Raw genomic sequence first — 20,119 nt, 5'->3', positions numbered from 1 at the left:
GACATCGGGAACAGAGCATTTAGATTGGCAGACGAAGGTGGTGGTCCCAATCTTTAAGAAAGGGGACCAGAGGATGTGTTCCAACAATAGGGTGATCACACTGCTCAGCCTCCCTGATATGGTCTATGCCGTGGTACTGGAGAGGAGGGTCCACCAGTTGGTTGAACCTTGGATCCATGAGGAACAATGTGGATTCCGTGCTGGCCGTGGAAACACTTGATAATTTCTTCACCCTCACGAGGATACTGGAGAGTTCATGGAAGTTTGCCTATCTACTTAGGATGCCTCCTGGACAGCTCTTTGCAGAGGTGTTTTGGGCATGACCAACCGGGAGGAGGCCCTGGGGCAGACCCAGGACACACTGGAGAGATTGTATCTCTCAGCTGGCCTAGTAACACCATGGTATTCCCCCGGTGGGGCAGGAGGAGGTGGCTGGTGAGAGGGAGGTCTGGGCATTCCTACTTAGACTGCTGTCTTTGCAACCTGACCCTGGAGAAGTGGCAGAAAATGGATGGATGCAAACATGTTGAGTAGTGACTATATTTGTACTTCGATGGCAACTGAGTTATTACTAAGTATTACTAAGTACCCGAGTTTCTGAGACACTTGTTTACTGTTCACATGGTGCACATCATGATTTACTATGTGATAATTTTCAGTAGCATGTCTGTGAGAATCACCATGTTATGTTACCATCAAACGCTAGTGGAATTAGCATTTACTGGTGTCATTTTGCATTCCAAATCCATTGCCTTGAGCAGTTCTGTAGTACTTATTTAAGTAAGAGGCTGCGAATTTTCAAGTTACCAGAAATGCATCAATACATTGTGATGTGTGATATTATTACCAAAAATGATTAACATATAGAGTATGCCATTATTTCCTTCAGATTATCCACGCATATGTCTGGTATCTCCGTGCATTTCAACCAATCAGATGGTGGTGACACAACCAGCTTGGCTTGGTCACGCTTCCGTCATTTCAGCACAATTACAGCATGGGTATGACTCGCAATTGAAAACCGTGTTTTCGCAGTACAGCTTGGTTACGGCTCAGTTCTTGGTGTAGTGGAAAAGTACCATAAGAGTAAAAGAGTGTTCAGAACCTGTTGGAACCTACACCCCATGGGACAACTTTCAAAGATGAAAACCTTTTTGGAACATTGTGAATAATTTCATCTCATGTCAGAGATACAATGGTAACACAAATAGCAGCATATTCTGTGGTTCTGTTTTTTTCCTTGAGTTCAGCATGAAACTATTAACATCTAGATCTCCAGGATCATCAGCTCCGTGTGGTTTCCCAGAATCCCTGGTTTTGCACCACTGGTAAAAGTAAAACCTCAAGAGCACCTCTGCATGAAACTGACTAGACCTAGAGGCCAACAGCAATACTATACATTTTTTTAAGTTTTCAGCTGTATAAATTCAGGAAATTTCAAGGTCAAACTTAATGTCTTGCTGCAGGGTAATATACTCCATTCACTAATATACCTCAAAATTGCAACCAGCAAGTCATCAAGATCACTTTTTAAATCAAAATCATAAATGGGGCTAGAAGTGATAATGAATGTGGGTCATATGAGAACCATGGATGTTGTACCAAAGTGATATGTGTAGCTATTTGTTGCTGAGGGTTTAGAGTACTCAAAATAGGTGCTTTGTTACACAATTTATATAATAATGATTTATAAGTTTGTTTTATTCATGAACATGAGCAAAGAAGCCTGGGTTGCTAGCAGGGCTCACAGTCCTGTGTAATGATGTGGAGAACTGATCTCAAGGCTGAGACGGCTTTTCTATCCTTTTGTATCCCTCCAGCCTCCAGCGTTGGCTGAAACTATAAACATTGTAGCATTGACTTCAAATGCTTTGGAATCAAAGGCCCATTAGCACAAACTGTTAAAGCTGGTGGAATCCTATGGCTCACTGTTGTGAATCTCATTAAGCTGGGTGGAGCCTATTCTCCAGATGAGGTCCAGATGGCCACAGGGCTGCTGCAAAATGGCAAATTCTTTTATTATTGATTTTGCCCTTAGCCAAAACATTTTATATGTATCTAAAGGAGCACATTGCCAGAATCTACTGCCAGTGCACTTTCTGAGAATTACAGCATCACTGTAGTATAATATCGCATTTGTGGTCTGATTGGAATGGAAGCAGTGGAAAAAGAACAATTTTCATTTCAATAAGAGAGTCTTCCATCTACTTGTTCTTCTCTGGGTTGCCAGACTTTTCATTCCATTTATTATAAATATCTACCCAGCGCTGGTGAGAGCCTATAACTGATGCCACTAAAGACAGGACATAAGGCAGCGGACACCATGGATGGGATTACATATTATGTTTTTGAAAAGGCAAAAAAATGGGTTCTTGCATCTCCATTTACTACGTCTGCTGACTTCATATCATTATGTTGATTCTGTAAACATGTGCAACAAAGTGCACATAACAATCCCTAATGGTCATAAGTCAGACAATGTCAGCAGAACCATCCCAGTGAGATCAAGCCTTTCAATTTTGGTACATTCTGCAGTACCTCTATGGTCCACCAGAGGGGACTCTGGTTTTTCACTCTGGAGATTGTACAATGTTGTTGTCAATGTTATTGTCTATGCTTTCTTGTTCCTTGCTGCTCTTCTACCTCTTTCAGTCTCTGTGGTATCTTCCACTTCACCTTTTTATCTCTTGTCATCTGAGTTCATCCTTTATCACCAAACTTTTCTGTTTTTACCTTCTCTGCACTGGTTCCTCTTACCCTCTTACTACCCCCTGACCCCTGATCCTGACCCAGTCACTCCATCTGACCAGCTATTTCTATGATGGAATGAGGAAAAAGTAAAACAAAGGCAAAAAAGACTGAACGCTGTAATGCATAGAGAGCACAGAAAAGGCGAGAGGACAGACTGCCTGACTAATAATCACTCAAGATGACAAATACAAACATGCAAACACAGCAAATACTTTAATGTGTGGATGCGTTACATGCATGTATCAGTGACCCAGCTTGTTACTTTTCTGACAAAATAAACAAACGAACTAATTAATTAATTAAACTGGTCACATAAATGTTTACCTTTCCTCTCACAATCCACTTTATCCAGACCTTTCTGGTTAGACAAGTTATCACCCACGCCCTTCTGATTCCATAGGCTCAAAGAGAGATATATAAAAGAAAAAATGTCGTCTTTGAAGAAACATGCTGTGGTAATCAGTGGAGATAATCAGCTGAGGTGGATAAATGAAAAGACTGCAGGCAGCATAGCAGAGTTTCAACATGCCATGCGGGTGCATTTTAACGCCTTTTTCAATGGTCAGAAATGCATCTACATTGCAATTATCATGTCCTGCTGCGTTTAATAATTGGAATAAAGAAATCAGTTACAGCTTAGTCATGGAACACTAAGGTCATTATGGGTCAGAACTCCAGAGTCTTTCATCAACCACTAGTGGTTTTGGTATCATTTAATCCTTGTCTCATCACACTTTAATGCATACCTGGTATTTGAGTACATTGCGCGTAACCCTTGATGATAACATAATTTATATGCAAATTTTTGCAATTATGTGCTTGGAATACGATGGGTGATCATAATTCTGTTCTGGTTACTATGACAACCTTTAAAAGCATTGATGCCGGATAGAGAAAATTCTACTTTCACCCTGACAGCATATAAGCTCATCTATAGGGAGAATATTACACGCCTCTGCTTAAACTCTGCTGTAGGGAACAGAAGTGGAAATAGAACACTAATATGTTAATCTGAATAATTCTGCATCACATATTGTACAACATGGGAGTCCAATACTATTAAGAGCTAATGGCATTCAAATGAGGCAGTGTGTGGCTCAGTGGGCTAAGCCTCTGTGCCTCTGATATGACAGTTGCTGGTTCAAGCCCAGCCCTGGCAAAATAGTCATGTCTGTGTGTCCTTGAGCAAGGCCCTTAACCTCCAGCTGAACGGACACTGCTGCAGATGGCTGCCAAGCTTGCTCTCGCGTGCATGTGTGTCATGGAGAGCAAAATGGTGTAGGTGAAAAGAGAATTTCCCTATGGGGATCAGTAAAGTGTCATTTTTGTAAAGAAGCATATAATTCTAAGTGTGGCCAGGTAGACCTGCCGTTCAACTGTGGTACATGTGTGTACCTGGCTCGCCCCTCGGCTGTGGTATGCGTGTATACCCAGCCTGCACCTCAGCTGCCATACGCATGTGTACCCAGCCTGCCCCTTGGGTGCCCTGCATGTGTGTACCCAGCCTGCACCTCAGCTGCCATACGCATGTGTACCCAGCCTGCCCCTTGGGTGCCCTGCATGTGTGTACCCAGCCTGCACCTCAGCTGCCATACGCATGTGTACCCAGCCTGCCCCATGGGTGCCCTGCATGTGTGTACCCAGCCTGCCCCTTGGGTGCCCTGCATGTGTCTACCCAGCCTGCCCCTTGGGTGCCCTGCATGTGTGTACCCAGCATGTCCCTTGGGTGCCCTGCATGTGTGTACCCAGCCTGCCCCTTGGGTGCCCTACATGTGTGTACCCAGCATGTCCCTTGGGTGCCCTGCATGTGTGTACCCAGCATGTCCCTTGGGTGCCCTGCATGTGTGTACCCAGCATGTCCCTTGGGTGCCCTGCATGTGTGTACCCAGCCTACCCCTCAGCTGCGATATGTGTGCATACCAGGCCTGCCCCTCGGCTGCTGTTTGCATGTGTACCCGGCCTGCCCCTTAACTGCCCTACATGTGTGTACCCGGTCTGCCCCTCGGCTGTCGTACGAGTTTGTACCCGGCCTGGCCCCTGGCTGCTGTTTGCATGTGTACCTGACCTGCCCCTCAGCTGTTGTACAAGTGTGTACCCGGCCTACCCCTCGGCTGCCATATGTGTGTATACGAGGCCTGCCCCTCATCTGCGGTACACCTGTGTACCCAGCCTGCCCCTTGACTGCCATGCATGTGAGTATCTGGCCTGCCCTTCGGCTGCAGTGATTGTGAGTATCTGGCCTGCCCCTCGGCTGCAGTGATTGTGAGTACCCGGCCGGCCCCTTGAGAATCCTACCTGATGCTGACATACTATGTGCTGGCAGGAGGTGAAGGATCTGCGTGGAGCTGGGTTTCAACGATTTCATGTTGCCATGGCAATTGATCACCAGGTCTGTGACAATGTGTTAGTGATGGGAGAAATGAGGCTTCAAATCAGACACTGCATGTGTAAGCCTGCAGGAAACTGATAAGGTAACCAGTAAGCAGAGCAGCAAGCAGGCAGTGATCGACAGGGGAGGATGATCCCGCCCGCTGTGGGTTTCTGAGTGTCATTCTTCCCATCTCTACCTGAAAAAGTTTCCTTAATGAAGCCCACCTGACTCTGATTGGGCTGATTTTCAAGTTGTTTTTGAACCTGGACACCCTGTTGCTTCCGACCCCATTTACCTCACACCACACAACCTGCCCATATATCCACATACATACCAAATAAATAAATGTACAGATGAAAATAAGTTTTAGTAGTTCAGTTGCATATTAAGTATATTCAGTAAGGAAACATTTTGTGCTTTTTACGGAAATGTTCAATAAACGCCCCTAAAATCCTTGTTTGCTGTGTAAGGTACTTGAATTTCCATTTACCCAAGGAGTGTCAAGAAACATGATACAGTACAATACAGCTAACATCCATGTAAAAAAAAACACACACTTTGTGGGGAAAAACACACCCCCGCCCCCCCCCGTTTCAGACCACAGCCCTTGCAGTATGAGGCCACTATTCACTCTCTAATCACTGCACCACACACAAAATGTTGTATGAAACTTGTTTTACATTCTTTTACATTGACATTTTTTAAAATACCATTGGAGAATCCTTGGGTACCACTGGTTTGACTTTGTGTCAAATGAGCAGGTGCTAGAGGAGTCCTGAATGAGGCACATTACCTGCATTGTGAGGGAGCATCAGTTATGGCACTACGGCCATGTGGTGCATTTCCCTGCGGGTGATCCGGCTTGCAGGATGCTCATTGCTGAGGACCCAAGCGGCTGGACCAGGCCAAGGGGACGCCCACGTAACACTTGGCTATGGCTATGTGTCTACCTGGGGGGTGGCCGGTCGGTATCCCATGGAGTTTCACTGTGTGGTGGGTGCAGCAATGCACTGCATCAACGCATCCTCCCTAAACTGACCTGATTGGGTTTAACTAAGTTAGGGTGACCAGATAATCCATGTCAGGGAGGACACTCTGAGCTAGGACAGGAATTGTAAATTACCATTTCAATTAAACGGACCTGGATTTCACTTGAGCACTGAGTTCTTGCTGTGTGCTGATTGGTCAGTCTCCTATAATCATGCATGTGTCACTAATGTTAATGTGAAACAGCTGGATGAGTCTTTCAGTCAAGGAAATAAACCAGTCAAAGCACAAGAAGAGCTGAACTAATTAGCCGAGCACAGGAGCCTTTCAATTTGAAAGTAGTTTGTAAAACCTGAAGTAGCTCAAAGTGTCCTCCCTGACATGGATTATCTGGTCACCCTAAACTAAGTATATACATTATATTTCCAAAAGTATTTGGACACCCCTCCAAATCATTGAATTCAGGTGTTCCAATCACTTCCATAGCCACAGGTGTATAAATTCAGGCACCTATGCATGCAGACTACTTCTACAAATATTTGCAAAAGAATAGGTCGCTCTCAGGACTTCAAGGATGGTACCATGATAGGATGCCACCTGTGCAATAAGTCCATTCATGAAATTTCCTCGCTACTAAATATTCCACAGTCAACTGTTAGTGGTATCATATCAAAGTGTAAGCATTTAGGAACAACAACAACTGAACCATGAAATACTTGGCCACGTAAAATCACAGAGCGAGGACAGCGCATGCTGAGGCGTACAGTGTGCAGAAGTTGCCAAATATCTGCAGAGTCAGTAGCTCCAGACCTCCAAACTTTGTGTGGCCTTCAGATTACCTCAAGAGCAGTACATAGAGAACAGCTGCATCCAAGCCTTACATCACTAAGTGCAATGCAAAGTGCTGGGTGCAGTGGTGTAAAGCTCGCTGCTACTGGACTATAGAGCAGTAGAGACGTGTTCTCTGGAGTGACAAATCACGCTTCTCTGTCTGGCAATCAGATGGACGAGTCTGGGTTTGGCGGTTGCCAGGAGAACAGTACTTGCCTGACTGTATTGTGCCAAGTGTAAAGTTTGGTGGAGGGGGGATTATGGTGTGGGGTTGTTTTTCAGTGGTTGGCCTTGGCCCCTTAGTTCCAGTGAAAGGACCTCTTAATGCTACAGCATTTGAAGCCATTTTGGACAATTTCATGCTCCCAGCTTTGTGGAAACAGTTTGGGGATGGACCCTTCCTGTTACAACATGACTGCGCACCAGTGCACAAAGAAAGGTCCATAAGGACATGGCTCAGCGAGTCTGGTGTGGAGGAACTTAACTGGCCTGCATAGAGCCCTGACCTCGACCCCATAGAACACCTTTGGGATGAATTAGAGCAGACTGCAAGTCAGGCCTTCTCGTCAAACATCAGAGCCTGACCTCACAAGTGCTCTCCTGGAAGAATGGTCAAAAATTCCCATAAACACACTCCTAAATCTTGTGGACAGCCTTCCCAGAAGAGTTGAAGCTCTTATAGCTGCAAAGGGTGGGCCAACTCCATATTAAAGCCTATGTATTAAGAATGGGATGTCATTAAAGTTGATGTGTGTGTAAAGGCAGGTGTCCCAATACTTTTGGAAAAATTATATATATCATGGCAATAACCAAATAAATCATGCTGAACACTTACCAGAGATCAATCTGAACAGTTGTGCTTACTGATTGTTTTCACCCCTACTTTACTGTGTGTGATTACTGGCTCAGTAATCACACACTGTTTAATTAGGAACTTAGTTTAGGCTAATCTCTGAATGGCCTGCAGTGTATGACTGTGTGTCTGTGAGTTTATATGGGGTCCATGTCAGACTGGCATCCCATCCAGGATTTTCCCCAGTCTTGTGCCCTGTGATAGACTGGCATCCCATCCAGCGTGTGCCCCAGGCTTGTGCCCTCGATTCAAACTCCAAACCCCTCTGATCCTGACCAGGTTAAGTAGTTGGAAGATGGATGGATTCATTTTAGTTCCAGATAATACATTAGTCAGTAGGATGGATAAAGACACCACAGAAAATAATTTCATGGATGAAAAATGAGCACACTTATTTCCAAAATATTTCATAACTTTATTTGGTTTCTGTTATTTTTTCATTCAAAAGCTAATGTCAGCAATTGTTCTAGTCTTAAAAGTAAAATATGCTATGTAGGGTTATGAAGGGCAATCAAATTATTAAAGCCTTGAGCTTGATTAACCAGCAACATAAAATTCACATTTTTCCTCCCTGACAACTTGTTATCAGACAACTTGTTAGAGAAGCAAATTAAATGTCCTTCTCTCTGTAACTTACTTCTATGAGCTGTTGGACTGCCAAAGTGAACTAATTTAACCAGTGTAGTTCTCCTTCTATCCACAAGATGGTAGACTAGAATGGGAAGATGTGAAAATACAAGTTTGGCAGCAAAACCACAGCAAAACAAAGACACTTATGTGATACGTATTGTTCTAGAACAAAGAGCAGCTACTAATGGGTTCTGGATAATCTAATGAGACACACACACACTAAGGGTGTGGGATCCTTGAAAAAGACACACACACCTTTAGTGATTATGCTCGCTGGTCCTGAGTTATGTTTGGTCACGGGGTGGAGGGGCATCAATATGCCAGTCACCACAGCCCTGATTTCTGCCATAATTCTCAAAAGATTTCAGTTTCGGCTGTAGATTTGTGTTTTGAATGGAAAATAAAAGAAACAAAAAGCACTCTCTGCACTGCACTGGCAGAATCAGTGAGGCGATTCTTTTTTGGCAAGCTCTTTACAATTCACATCATGTCCTTGTCTTCCCACTACATCACTTTTTTCTTGGTGAAATCCAGTTTCAACATGTGGTTGCGTGTCTCCAGCGTTTGGCCGCATGCCCTCCAAAGGACTGAAGGATCCAGGATATTCAGTGTGAGCCGACCTGGAAGGCCACACCCTCCTGTATTGATGTCGCGCTTTGCAACTGGGCTGCAAGCTTGGAGTGGGACATGCACCATAGCATCACTGGCAAACTGGACTGTACTAATCAGACTCACTGGAAGATAGGAAAAACAGAAAGGTTTGGCAGTACACTGCGTGTGAGACAGCATTGACTGCAGACCTCAGAGTCTACAGCACTGATACAGCTCTTGCCTCATATGCAGAGAACACTGATGTAGTTGGATGGAAAGGTAAACTTGGTTACGTAAATACACATCTTATTATTACATAGCATCAACTGTGGTCTGAATATCACAGACACACACAGGGACAGTCTTGCCTGTGGCTTGTGTCTGCATCCCAGGTCTAGAGACAAATACCAGGACCATCCCTGACAAGCCTGGTGGCTGATGGTCGCACGCAGTTTGACAATGACGCAGTAAGCCTAAGCTAACCACACTTACCTCTGCTTAGACGTGTGTGTAAGATGCTCAGTCCAGGATCTCCTTGATGCACCAGCAACAGAGCAAGACATATAGGCAATCCTTCAGCCATTGGAAGATGCTGTATGCAAAGCTACTCCCCAAGAAATTTTTGCCCCTTGCTATGCCAAGGGCAGCATTGTGGAGATTCTGCCCCCATGAGTAGGGTGTAGCCCGGGCATGCATCATGGGGGCACAGTGACCCAGCCACAGCGTCAGCCAGCTAGGAGGGGGTTACCTTAAAGTGTCCTGGCACTGCAGCAAGCTCAGGGTAGAACTTGTGCTCCCTGATCAGAGATTTTCCTCCCGCTTCTCTTCAGTCTGACCTCAGCCCCACGTCTGTAGCCTTCAGCGTCTGCTACCCGTCTCTCTGATTTCCACTGACACGTTTTATACCTTCTGGCTTTTTATACTAGTCTGGAAGATACCATAGGAGCAGGTGCCCCCCCAGGCCGATTATCCCTCTCTTGGTTGAATGTTTAGAGCCAGACTAATGAGGCTGCCCTCAGCCACCTTTCCAGCATGTTCTGTTACCCTCCATCTAGCATGACTCTGCACATAAATGCCTGCGCTGTTTATCCTAATCCCACATGATCCCATGTCTTTCTCTCTTTCATTCATTCCATCCAGAAATATCCCTTTTTACTGCTTGTCCCCCTCTGGGAAAAAAAAAGAACAATCACAACCTAGTAGTTATGTAACCACTTTCAATTTTAACATGACACTTAGAATTGCTGGAATTTGAATAACCAAACTCTGTGACCATCACCACCTCGTCAATTCACCATCCTTTAATCTTCTAAACCATTTCTTAACTGCAGCCTATAACTACACAGAACATCCCACAAGCCTATTTTGATGTTGTTTTCCTAGTAAGGGTGTCTTCCTCTGACAGGAGTATGAAACAGGCATTGTGAAAATATTGTATAAAATTTCTAAATAATAGTGATAGTATAATGCAGCAAATGATACACAAATGTGACCAAAAGACTGTGGTTTGACGTGGTGGCTCTGTGGACAGTGCTATCACCTCACACCTCTGTGGTTGGGGATTCAAATCTTGTCCTGCACTGTGTGTGTGTGTGTGTGTGTGTGTGTGAGATCATTGAGCAGATCTGTTATTTTAACCTTTGTGCCTTTGTGGGGACATTTTCTCTTTAAAATCAATCATAAAAATCTGTGAATGCAATCAAAAAACAAAAAAAAAACGGCAAAAGCATTTATATTTTCTTGGTTACATATGGGTAAGGTTAATGCTGGGTAGGGGTTAGGGGTGTCATTGTTGGGATTAGGACTTTGCCCCTAGAAATGAATGGACGGCAAAGATATAAGTACAAGTCTGTGTGTGTGTGTGTGTGTGTGTGTGTTCTCACTAGGTTTGAAGCATGGTTTTCATATTAGTTGACATTCCAGTTAAGCTTTTAAATAATTGAATTTCAGTGGGATGTTACCTGTATTCTACTGCATCATGTTTCTTGACACTCCTTGGGTAAATGTTAATTGAAGTACCTTACACAGCAAATGTGGAATTTAGGGACCTTTATTGAAGATTTCCGCAAAATGAGTTTCATACAGCACATAATGCTTCCTTACTGAATATAATTAATATGCAACTGAACTACTAAAACACACTTCACCACTGTCTTATTTTCATCTGTACATTTATTTATTTGGTATGTATGTGGATATATGGGCAGGTAAATGGGGTGGAAGCAACAGGGTGTCCAGGTTCAAAAACAACTTTTCCCTAAAGAGAAAATCAGCCCAATCAGAGTCAGGTGGGCTTCATTAAGTCAACTTTTTCAGGCAGCACTCAGAAACCCACAGCAGGTGGGATCATTGGGCCTCATTCACCAACCGTTCTTACAAACAAATGTGTTCTTAAACCCCACGTATGCACTTTTTTTTTTTACAAAGATTCTGACATTCACCAATGTTCTCTTATCTGAATTTGTTCTTGGCTAAGAGCAGAATCTACGCACACTCAAGACCATTCGTACGCACATTTGAGTAATGATAGTTTGTTCAAAATAATTGGTTATAGCAGTTTTGTTCATTCTACAGTTCATAAAATGATAGTATTTTAATAATTTATAAAAGTCAAATATAAAAAATAATTTTAAAGTGTAAAAATTATTTTCATGGTAGTAACGGCGATTATGCGGATTATAAATAGGTCAGAATGTTAGTTAAAAAGTGCGTACGTGGGGTTTAAGAACAAATTTGTTTGTAAGAACGGTTGATGGTTCAGACCCCCCACAGGTTTGTGGGGGGTCTGAAGCCTATCGCAGAAGCTACGGGTGCAAGACAGAGAACAATCCAGGATGGGCCACCAAGCCATTGCAGGGCACAGTCACACACCACTCACTCACACATACACACCTATGGGCAATTTGGCGACTCCAATTAGCCTCGGCATGTTTTGGGACTTTGGGGGAAAACTGGAGTACCCAGAGGAAACCCCATGATGGCACGGGGAGAACATGCAAACTCCACACCCATAGAACCCTGGTAGAGACTTGAACCCAGATCCCAGAGGTGTGAAGCGACAGTGCTAATCACTGCACCTCCCTGCTACCCATCACAGCACTTGTCTTTCTCAAAAGCAGTATGTTGTTGTTGAAGTGTGGCGAGTCCCAATCGTCACAGATATTACACTTAATGTGTTACATAGTAGTTCTGCCACTGAGAATCTTTATCTGCATTATATGCACTTTTAAGAAGATTACAAAACATTTAATTCAAGGTTGTTACGAAATTTTGTATTGTTTCATACATATTATTTGGTTCCAGAACCAATATTAAATGTGTTCAGCAGGATACAGTTATATTATAATGATATTAATATAATTACTACAGGATGCAGTGGAGCCATGTTTCTGTTACCTTTGTGTTTCACAAATTACTTATTTCTTATTTGAAAATAATTATTCCTTAGTTATATTTAAAATGAATTATTTAAAATGTAAAAATTTGAGGTATTTGTTTAGTCTTCAGTTTATAGTTATAGATTTACAGTTTAGAATTGAACTTGGGTTTTTCCAGATTTGCCCTCGGATTCAGTGACCCAGCTCTGGCAAAGAACACAGTCTTGTGTCAGTTTCACCTTCCTGTTGCATTGGTCGTGACTTGGACTCAGCTAAGGTGGACTTGAACACAGCACTGGTTTTCTCCTCGTACTGGGGCAGGCGTCCCTGTGACTGGAAGCTGGATGGGAAAACTGACCATATCAGGTTTGTAAAATAATAATAAATATTGTACTGAAACTAAACAAACGGAGACACACAAACATGCCCTATATGCTCAGTGCATCCGATCATGTGTGCTGCCTGTATCTGTGTATGTATAGTCAGTGGGTAAGCATGTACACCTCTGTGTGAACTTCTATTTGTAAGTGTGTGATGTCTGTCATGCATCTGATGTATGTTAGTATTACAGGTAAACACACCAAATGTCCATAAAACACAGTATCAGCACAATATTTCACCAGAGCAATAAAACTAAATGGTTTCCCTGGTTGGGGGTCCAGGATGCCCCTGCCTGGTGCCCTGTGATGGACTGGCATCCTGTCCAGGGTGGATTGTGCTAAAAATGCCCCTGTACTGGATTAGCAGTCATGGAAGATGGATGGATATGCAAGAAAACTAACAAGGATTTAAAAAGGCATAGGTGACAGATTCTGAGGAATAGGGCTCCCTGGGGGTGTGTGTGTTGGCCCGCTGCTCTGAGCTCTGCATAAATGCTAACGGAGCCCCCCCGAGGCTGCCCGAGGCACTGCCTCTCATTTACACTGAGGCACAAGCGCCATGCACAGCTGCTCTCACAAAGCAGCACACTCTCAGAAGGCATGCAATACACCATGAAAGGTGCAAAATATACAAACAATGCTGTGTCTTTGGGAAATAAAACAATGATTATTGAGTAGAAATAAAAATATTAAATCAGCGCACAAAAATGTGGTAGTAATAATGATTAATTTGGGCCAAAATTAGAAAGAAATTTTATTGCTTTGTTCTTGTCTAACAAACAACAAATGGATTGAGATTTTAGGGCTGACTCCTTTCTGACTGAGTGTTCCTCTTTGCTATCTCACTGTCTGTCTCTAGGCATGCTTTTGAAAAACGGTAAATGGGATACCAGAGACTGTCATAGTATCATTCTCTGTTCTACCTGCTGTGGAAGTCAGTCTAATACTCTCTATCTGTACTGTACCCCAACTTGTGGTTGGGTGCTCACATGCCAGTCAGTGTTTCACTGTGTGCAGTGTTCAGTGCTGCACAGCTGCACATCAGGAATTAAATCATGATCACTGAGATTTTTCCCATTTTGAGCCCATCATTTTTCTTTTACAATTTTTAGGTTCTTTCCAATTTTATATGAGACTCAATTATTGCCACACCTCCGCACTGTCCAGTCATTCACCCTGTCTGATTTAAACCCTCTATCCCATGGCAGATTAGAAGACCAGAGTTCTGTTCAAAATTATGGCTGGTGAACCATTGCAGGACAAGATTTTATGTTGTATTTTTTTTTTTCATTTGTTAAGATATTTAATGGCAATATTTAATAGGGCAACATTCTAGGTCAGTATTTCCAACCTGATCCCATGTTTTTGCTCCCTCCCAGTTCCCTTTCAGTCCATGTTTTTGGAAGCTGAGAGGGAGCAAAAATGTGCACTGTCTGCAGGTCCCTGAGGACTGGGTTGAGAAAGACGGCTCTAGATCATTACAGATTTAGCTGACCAAATCATCACTGTTCCTGCGCCTGATTCTCAGGTGTGGAAGACTGGGTGTGTTTTGATGCTCTGTCACCTTTTTATGATGGCTGAGCAGAGAACCCATCCCAGCACACAATGCCCATCTGTTTTCCTGTGTGCTTCAACTATCTCTTGTTTACTTTCTTCCCCACCCTTTAGTTAAACTCATCTCCCTCCCGTATACAAATCAAGTCCCAGATCTGTCCTCCAATGCCCAGGTCACATGATTTTGATTCATTGTGCACCTGTAGCACTTTCTTACTCTGGCGCACTGTGTCTTTTTTTTCTAAAATTATTCCGTTCCTGCAAATATCATCTCCACTCTGAGAAATCCGAACAAACCTGTTTAAATCTGAAACACTTATGCCCCCCCACCCCCACCCTGCTCTCTCTGCGACCCCTATCTCTCTCCCATTACAAGCAATCCTGCTCACTCGATCACCACTGGAAGTCCTGCCCCACTGCAATGCTTTTGTTTTCCTGCTCATCCTCTGTTGCTCTTTATTATGTAGCTGTCAGGCAGTGTTTGGTCATTTTTCTTCTTCCATGTTTGTTTGCCCCCGTTTGCTGTGATGTGTACTATGATGTGAATTACTGTGGCTCCTCACACACCATCCATGTTCAATAAGCAGCCGTCTAATCAAGGATGCAGTGATGCAGGACCTGTGATTGCAGGGGACATCAACTCATAACACCCAAAGACTAATGCACACAAAGGTAAGGCTGGGAGTCATTAATTCAGCAGAACTGCATGTTTTTGGACTGCAAGGGAAGACCCCATGCCAAGCCGGTACCACCTTTTAATCTGAACCCCAAAGGCAAGCAGAAGCACTGCCCTTGAGCCACTGTGACACCTTCATCCCACTTATTTCGGTTCCCTCAATACTCTACTGAATTTCCCACATTAACACGCCCACACACCCCGTCATCTCGCCAGAGAGAGAAGGCTGTGTGGATTATGTTATAAAGCTAGAGTTCTGTTTTTAACTGAAACAAAATTACAGATCAATATCAAGGTATTTAAACATGTTGACACACTGCAATTTACAGTTGCAACATATTGATTTCCCCAATACGACAGTATATAAATATCCGTGGTGCTGCATGTAAACATGTCACTGTGTTGCTGTATTGCAGTGTTTCCATTGCTGGAGTACAAATGTGTATTACCATGTTACTTCTAATACAAGTATATTTGTATTTATCCACATTCAGTCAATCTTACCTGAAATGTCACCTTTTATGTTCCATCCCCCCTTCCTTTATCAATTCAGCTTGCCATTCTTCATCATTTTCCTTGTAATCAGAGGTGGTAGGAGCTTTGGTGGAAATGAGGTAACAGACTCCTGCCCTGAGGATACACTTGACCTTTATCCTGCAATTCCCAAAGCATGCCAATTGTAACTGTACTTGTCCCATGACTGGCCAAGTAATTTCACTGTTCACTCTATAAGTGTATTTCTGTGTACGTGTATCTCTGCAAGCATGATTTTACTTTTCAGGGTGCGAAACTGCAAGAGAAAAATATAATACAGACATATCCTTCTTCTCTGTTGTTACTATGATCTTGCTGTTGCTGTGGGGACCTCATTGCAATTAATTATTTCGCCAAGTAAATGTAATTATAGTTCATAATTTAAGCCTACACATGCTGGTGTAGGGTGGGGGGCAGCAGTGAAGCAGACTGCATGCCCACTGATCATGTGACCTCCCATAAGTACACAGATCCCACTGTGGAGAGCATATACAGGAGAGGGCCAGTATAACAGATATAGGGTGGGCGTGCAGATGTTACTTATTTTGTGGTTGCAGGTGTTTTTATAAAAGTAAGAGTGTGGTGATGCTCACTGAGCATGTCTGAATCTGCTATGATGATTACAGCACCCCCCGGAGTAACAACAAATGCTCAATTGGTTCCCCAGCTGGAAGCTTGGGTCTTAGTCTCTCAAGTTAATCTTTCCTCTTGCCAGGAGACTGCACAGGTGTTCATAAGTTTTGAGGACACAGGTTCTGCTTAGGGTGAGAAATTTTGCACTTGGGCATCAAAAGTTCTATATCCAGAGCAGAAAACTTCAACCACAGAAGCATAGCAACTGATTTCTGTATCACCTTTTCAAATCTATAGTCACAACGACCCTGGGTGGTTCACGCTGTGAAGAGCTATTATTGGAGACTGGATGACTGTGGGGATCCACATTCAGCACAATTTGGAAGTAGGCTGAGATTAGACATTTACATTCATTTATTTGGGAGATGCATTTGTTCAAAGTGATATACAAGTAAGGTAAATAGCACATTACAAACATACAGCTGACAAACTAGGCATTAGTGAGCCTAGACTGAGCTTCCAGTGAATACCGCATTTGACCTCAGTGGAAAAACCTGAAAGATTAAATGTATGAGACATTATCTATGGAGAAGACTCACAGGTGAATTGTATTACATTGAATTACATAAGACATCTTTAAAATATTCATCCATATATTTTCTACAACCGGTTGTCCTAAGCAGGGTAGCAGGGGTCCGGAGCTTATTCCAGAAGCTAGGGGCACAAGGCAGGGAATAATCCAGGATGGGGCACCAACCAATTGCAGGTTTAAAAAAATGCAAGATATCTTAAGATGTATATGAAGAGTACAAGATTAGAATTACCTATTTAAACAAGATTTGTCTAAAAAAAGTTTAGTTTAAATCAGGGGGCTTCAACTGGGGACCGCGACATCCCTGGGGGATTGTAGAGAGACATATTGTAAAGTGAATGAAATGTAGTGCAGATATCATCCGAGACTCTCCATCCTTAGGGACAAGTTTTCAAGGGGGGTCCTCAAATCAAGAAATATGAAAGCTGCTCATTATTCTTTAAGTATTACGTGATAACGCATTAGTTAATTCAATATAATAAATTAGCTTTACGTTGCTTATATACACGCTTACAGTAGTTCGTCTTTCAAATTTCAACTAAATTCAAGGCACCAAAGAATCTTAGCTATTATTTTCGAGTCGGTCAAATGACGTCACGGTGGTTGCCCGCTTGCACAGCTCAACCAATAACAGATCACCGTAGTGTCACATGGGTTAATCAATCTGCTGACTGGATTGGTCGGATGGTTTGAAAATTCAAGGGCGGAATCTTCGAAGCCACAGAGCTAGGAAGTGATAGAGTGCTGGGGAGGAACCGAAATATTTGTAAAAGCGAGCTAAACGAATAAATGAAAGAATAAACAAGTTATACCTGATCAATCTCTATACGTTGCACAAATACGCAATTTTGGATACTGCGTAGGTTTGAGGGATAATCTGTCTTCTTCCGTCTTATGAAGAAGGACTCGGCAGCACTCCAAGGTATACTTTTGAACGAGTAAATTATTACTTCATAATGCGTATTTCGTTGCAACCATGACATTAGCTTGATTGGGGAGTGTCTCTTTTTGACAAACCGATGTGTAACTTTATTCAGTGGTTTAGTCATGTCACAGAAGCAGATTTACTACTCGGATAAATACGACGATGAAAAGTTCGAGTACAGGTGAGTAACGAGCTTGAACTAAATAAATATACATAACGTGTGGTTATGTTATGACTATAAGTGAATGCTTAAAACTTCTGGTGTACTAGGTACCTTATTAATTTAGAAATGCGACTATGTTGCGTGTGTGTGCGCGCCCCTCCCCCAGGCACGTGATGCTGCCCAAGGACATAGCCAAGCGCGTTCCGAAAACGCACCTAATGTCGGAAACAGAGTGGAGAAACCTGGGTGTCCAGCAGAGTCAGGGCTGGGTGCACTACATGATTCACCAGCCTGGTCAGTATCAATGTTTTGTTTGGGTCATTTAAATAAATAAATGTTATATTCTGACTATAGTCTGGTCTGACTATTCGTTAGTGATAATTGCTCACTAGCTTGCAGCTGCTAACCTATTATGTAGTAGATTTTTAATACATTGTGGACAGATCAGCAATTAAGATTATACAGTCTTTTACTGTCAAGTAATACATGGTGTTTGGAGTGCTGCCAAGCTACCTTGAGCAGAGAGGTCCATGCTGACTTAAACGTTTTTTTTTTCTTCTTCCTCATTCACACATCACGTTTGCAGTAATTGTATGTAACATGCTTTTTCTTATACACTAAAGGGCCAGGTGCTGAACTAAGTACATTTTATATGTCTGTGATTTGTATTGTGCCTTGATACTTGGTGCTTTATTTGCCTGGCTGCCTGATCTCTCTGTGTCCTCCTTCCCTGTTTTGGCCCCTGCCTTTGTGCAGAGCCCCACATCCTGCTGTTCAGACGCCCTCGACCGCCTGCGGCCTCACAGTGATGCACGACAGGAAACCGGCATGCGGCCCAAGTGTAAGCGGAGTGGATGGGACAGGCCTGTGGAATCACGGTGCTATGTGGCGTCCCCAGACGTGTAGGCTTTGTCTTGACCCAGGCCATTTCCCCAAACCCATTCCAGGCAGCCTGCTAAATCCCAGCACTTGTGCTAATGCTGGGTGTTTGTGAATTTTTCAGCAGAGTTTACTCTGCTGAAAGTCCTGGGCTTTGTTTAGCCATTGGAGGAATGCTGCTTCCCTGGATCATTTGAGCACTGATGAATGTGTAATATGATGTTTGTTTACATTTTGCGTAATTCATATAGTGCACAAGTAATGACACTTTTATTGTACTTTTCCCATTGGATGAATTGCAGTGATTAACCTTTGCCAGTGTTACTTGTTTGATTCATAATAAAAAGTCTGAAGTGATGTGTTTGTACCGAAGTTTAGTTATCTGCTCATTTTTTTGAATTTTACAATTTTTTTCCTGAATGTGTGGCCTGAATGTGTTCTGAATGCCTTTTACTGTAAGAAAGGTGAGTTAGGTGGTCATGTCTCTCCTCTCTGGATGATTGCCCTCATCACCCCCATACTGAATGTTTCTGCCAGAATAGTTATATGTATATGTGTTTCATAGTATGTATAGTATGTGTGTGTAGCCTGTGAGAAACTGATGTCTCATCCAGGGTGACTTTTGGCCCAAGTGTCTTGTGTTTTCCGTTAGAGCCTTCAGAGTCTTTAACCTTATGTTGTATAGGTGCATTTAGGAGATGGATGGAGCCCTTTGCTTTCTTCTGAGATGTCATTTATCTGAGTAACCTTGAAGAGGTTAAGATACCAAATATCACTTTAGCACTGCAGTATGTTTTTGAAACTGCAGATTCCTGTTTTATTATGCTTCTCCTGTCAGTTTCATAATGTGTAGATTTATAAGTACTGCTCCCAGTGGCCTCTAATGCTTGAGATCACCAGTGTTATAATTACACCATGTCCTCTCAGTGGTCCCAGTAATCATTCTCTTTGCCTGGTTGTGTTTGTCAACTTCTGAATTGAATCCAATTGAAAATCTGGAAGATACTGTCCGTACACAGTTGCTATGTAACGAAGCTGGGCAAAATCTGAAGAGAGAAACCCACAATAACTGCCCACAACCTGTTGTGCAAATTTGGTAATACTTAGCAAGAAAGACTTTTGCTGCTGTAATTGCTCCCAAAAGTGGTCACACCATATGAGTTTGGGGCTCTGAATACTAATGCAGTTTCTGTATGTATTTTTTTTCTTCAGCTTAAGTGACTGTCAGCAGACACCCTTGCCCTTAGAAATCCAATTTTGAGCATTTTGCTTTAAAATATGAAAAAAAAAAAAAAAAATTACAGAATGAGACATTCACTTTGTTCCCATGCTATCTGAGCCATTTACTGGACCAGTAACCCTGTTAAATGGAGAATTCCAGCAGTGTTGCTGGTAAAGCGACAAACTGCATGCAGAATCTGTGCTTGTCGTCCCATAATAAAATGATCCTGA

The 20,119-nt window shown here is 42.9% G+C and overlaps 2 protein-coding genes across 3 annotated transcripts; one reads left to right on the top strand and one right to left on the bottom strand.

The window, feature by feature from the left end:
• Positions 1–9,448: 9,448 nt before the first annotated feature.
• lenep (lens epithelial protein) lies at positions 9,449–9,710 on the bottom strand. Its single transcript, XM_023839742.2, has one exon. The coding sequence runs from the start codon at positions 9,708–9,710 to the stop codon at positions 9,534–9,536; it is 177 nt and encodes a 58-aa protein (XP_023695510.1). The 3' UTR covers positions 9,449–9,533.
• Positions 9,711–17,372: 7,662 nt separating this feature from the next.
• On the top strand, positions 17,373–19,024 carry cks1b (CDC28 protein kinase regulatory subunit 1B). 2 transcript variants are annotated; one of them, XM_023839746.2, is made up of 4 exons: positions 17,373–17,622; positions 17,746–17,806; positions 17,955–18,082; positions 18,545–19,024. In XM_023839746.2, the coding sequence occupies exons 1-4, from the start codon at positions 17,595–17,597 to the stop codon at positions 18,595–18,597; spliced, it is 270 nt and encodes an 89-aa protein (XP_023695514.1). In that variant the 5' UTR covers positions 17,373–17,594; the 3' UTR covers positions 18,598–19,024. The 2 variants fall into 2 exon arrangements, with proteins under 2 accessions (XP_023695514.1, XP_023695515.1); XM_023839747.2 differs by having other exon boundaries at positions 17,376–17,622; positions 17,738–17,806.
• Positions 19,025–20,119: the final 1,095 nt, after the last annotated feature.

Source organism: Paramormyrops kingsleyae, chromosome 23 (assembly GCF_048594095.1).
Source record: "Paramormyrops kingsleyae isolate MSU_618 chromosome 23, PKINGS_0.4, whole genome shotgun sequence".
NCBI classification, from domain to species: domain Eukaryota; kingdom Metazoa; phylum Chordata; class Actinopteri; order Osteoglossiformes; family Mormyridae; genus Paramormyrops; species Paramormyrops kingsleyae.
This window is presented reverse-complemented; position numbering and strand designations above follow the sequence as displayed.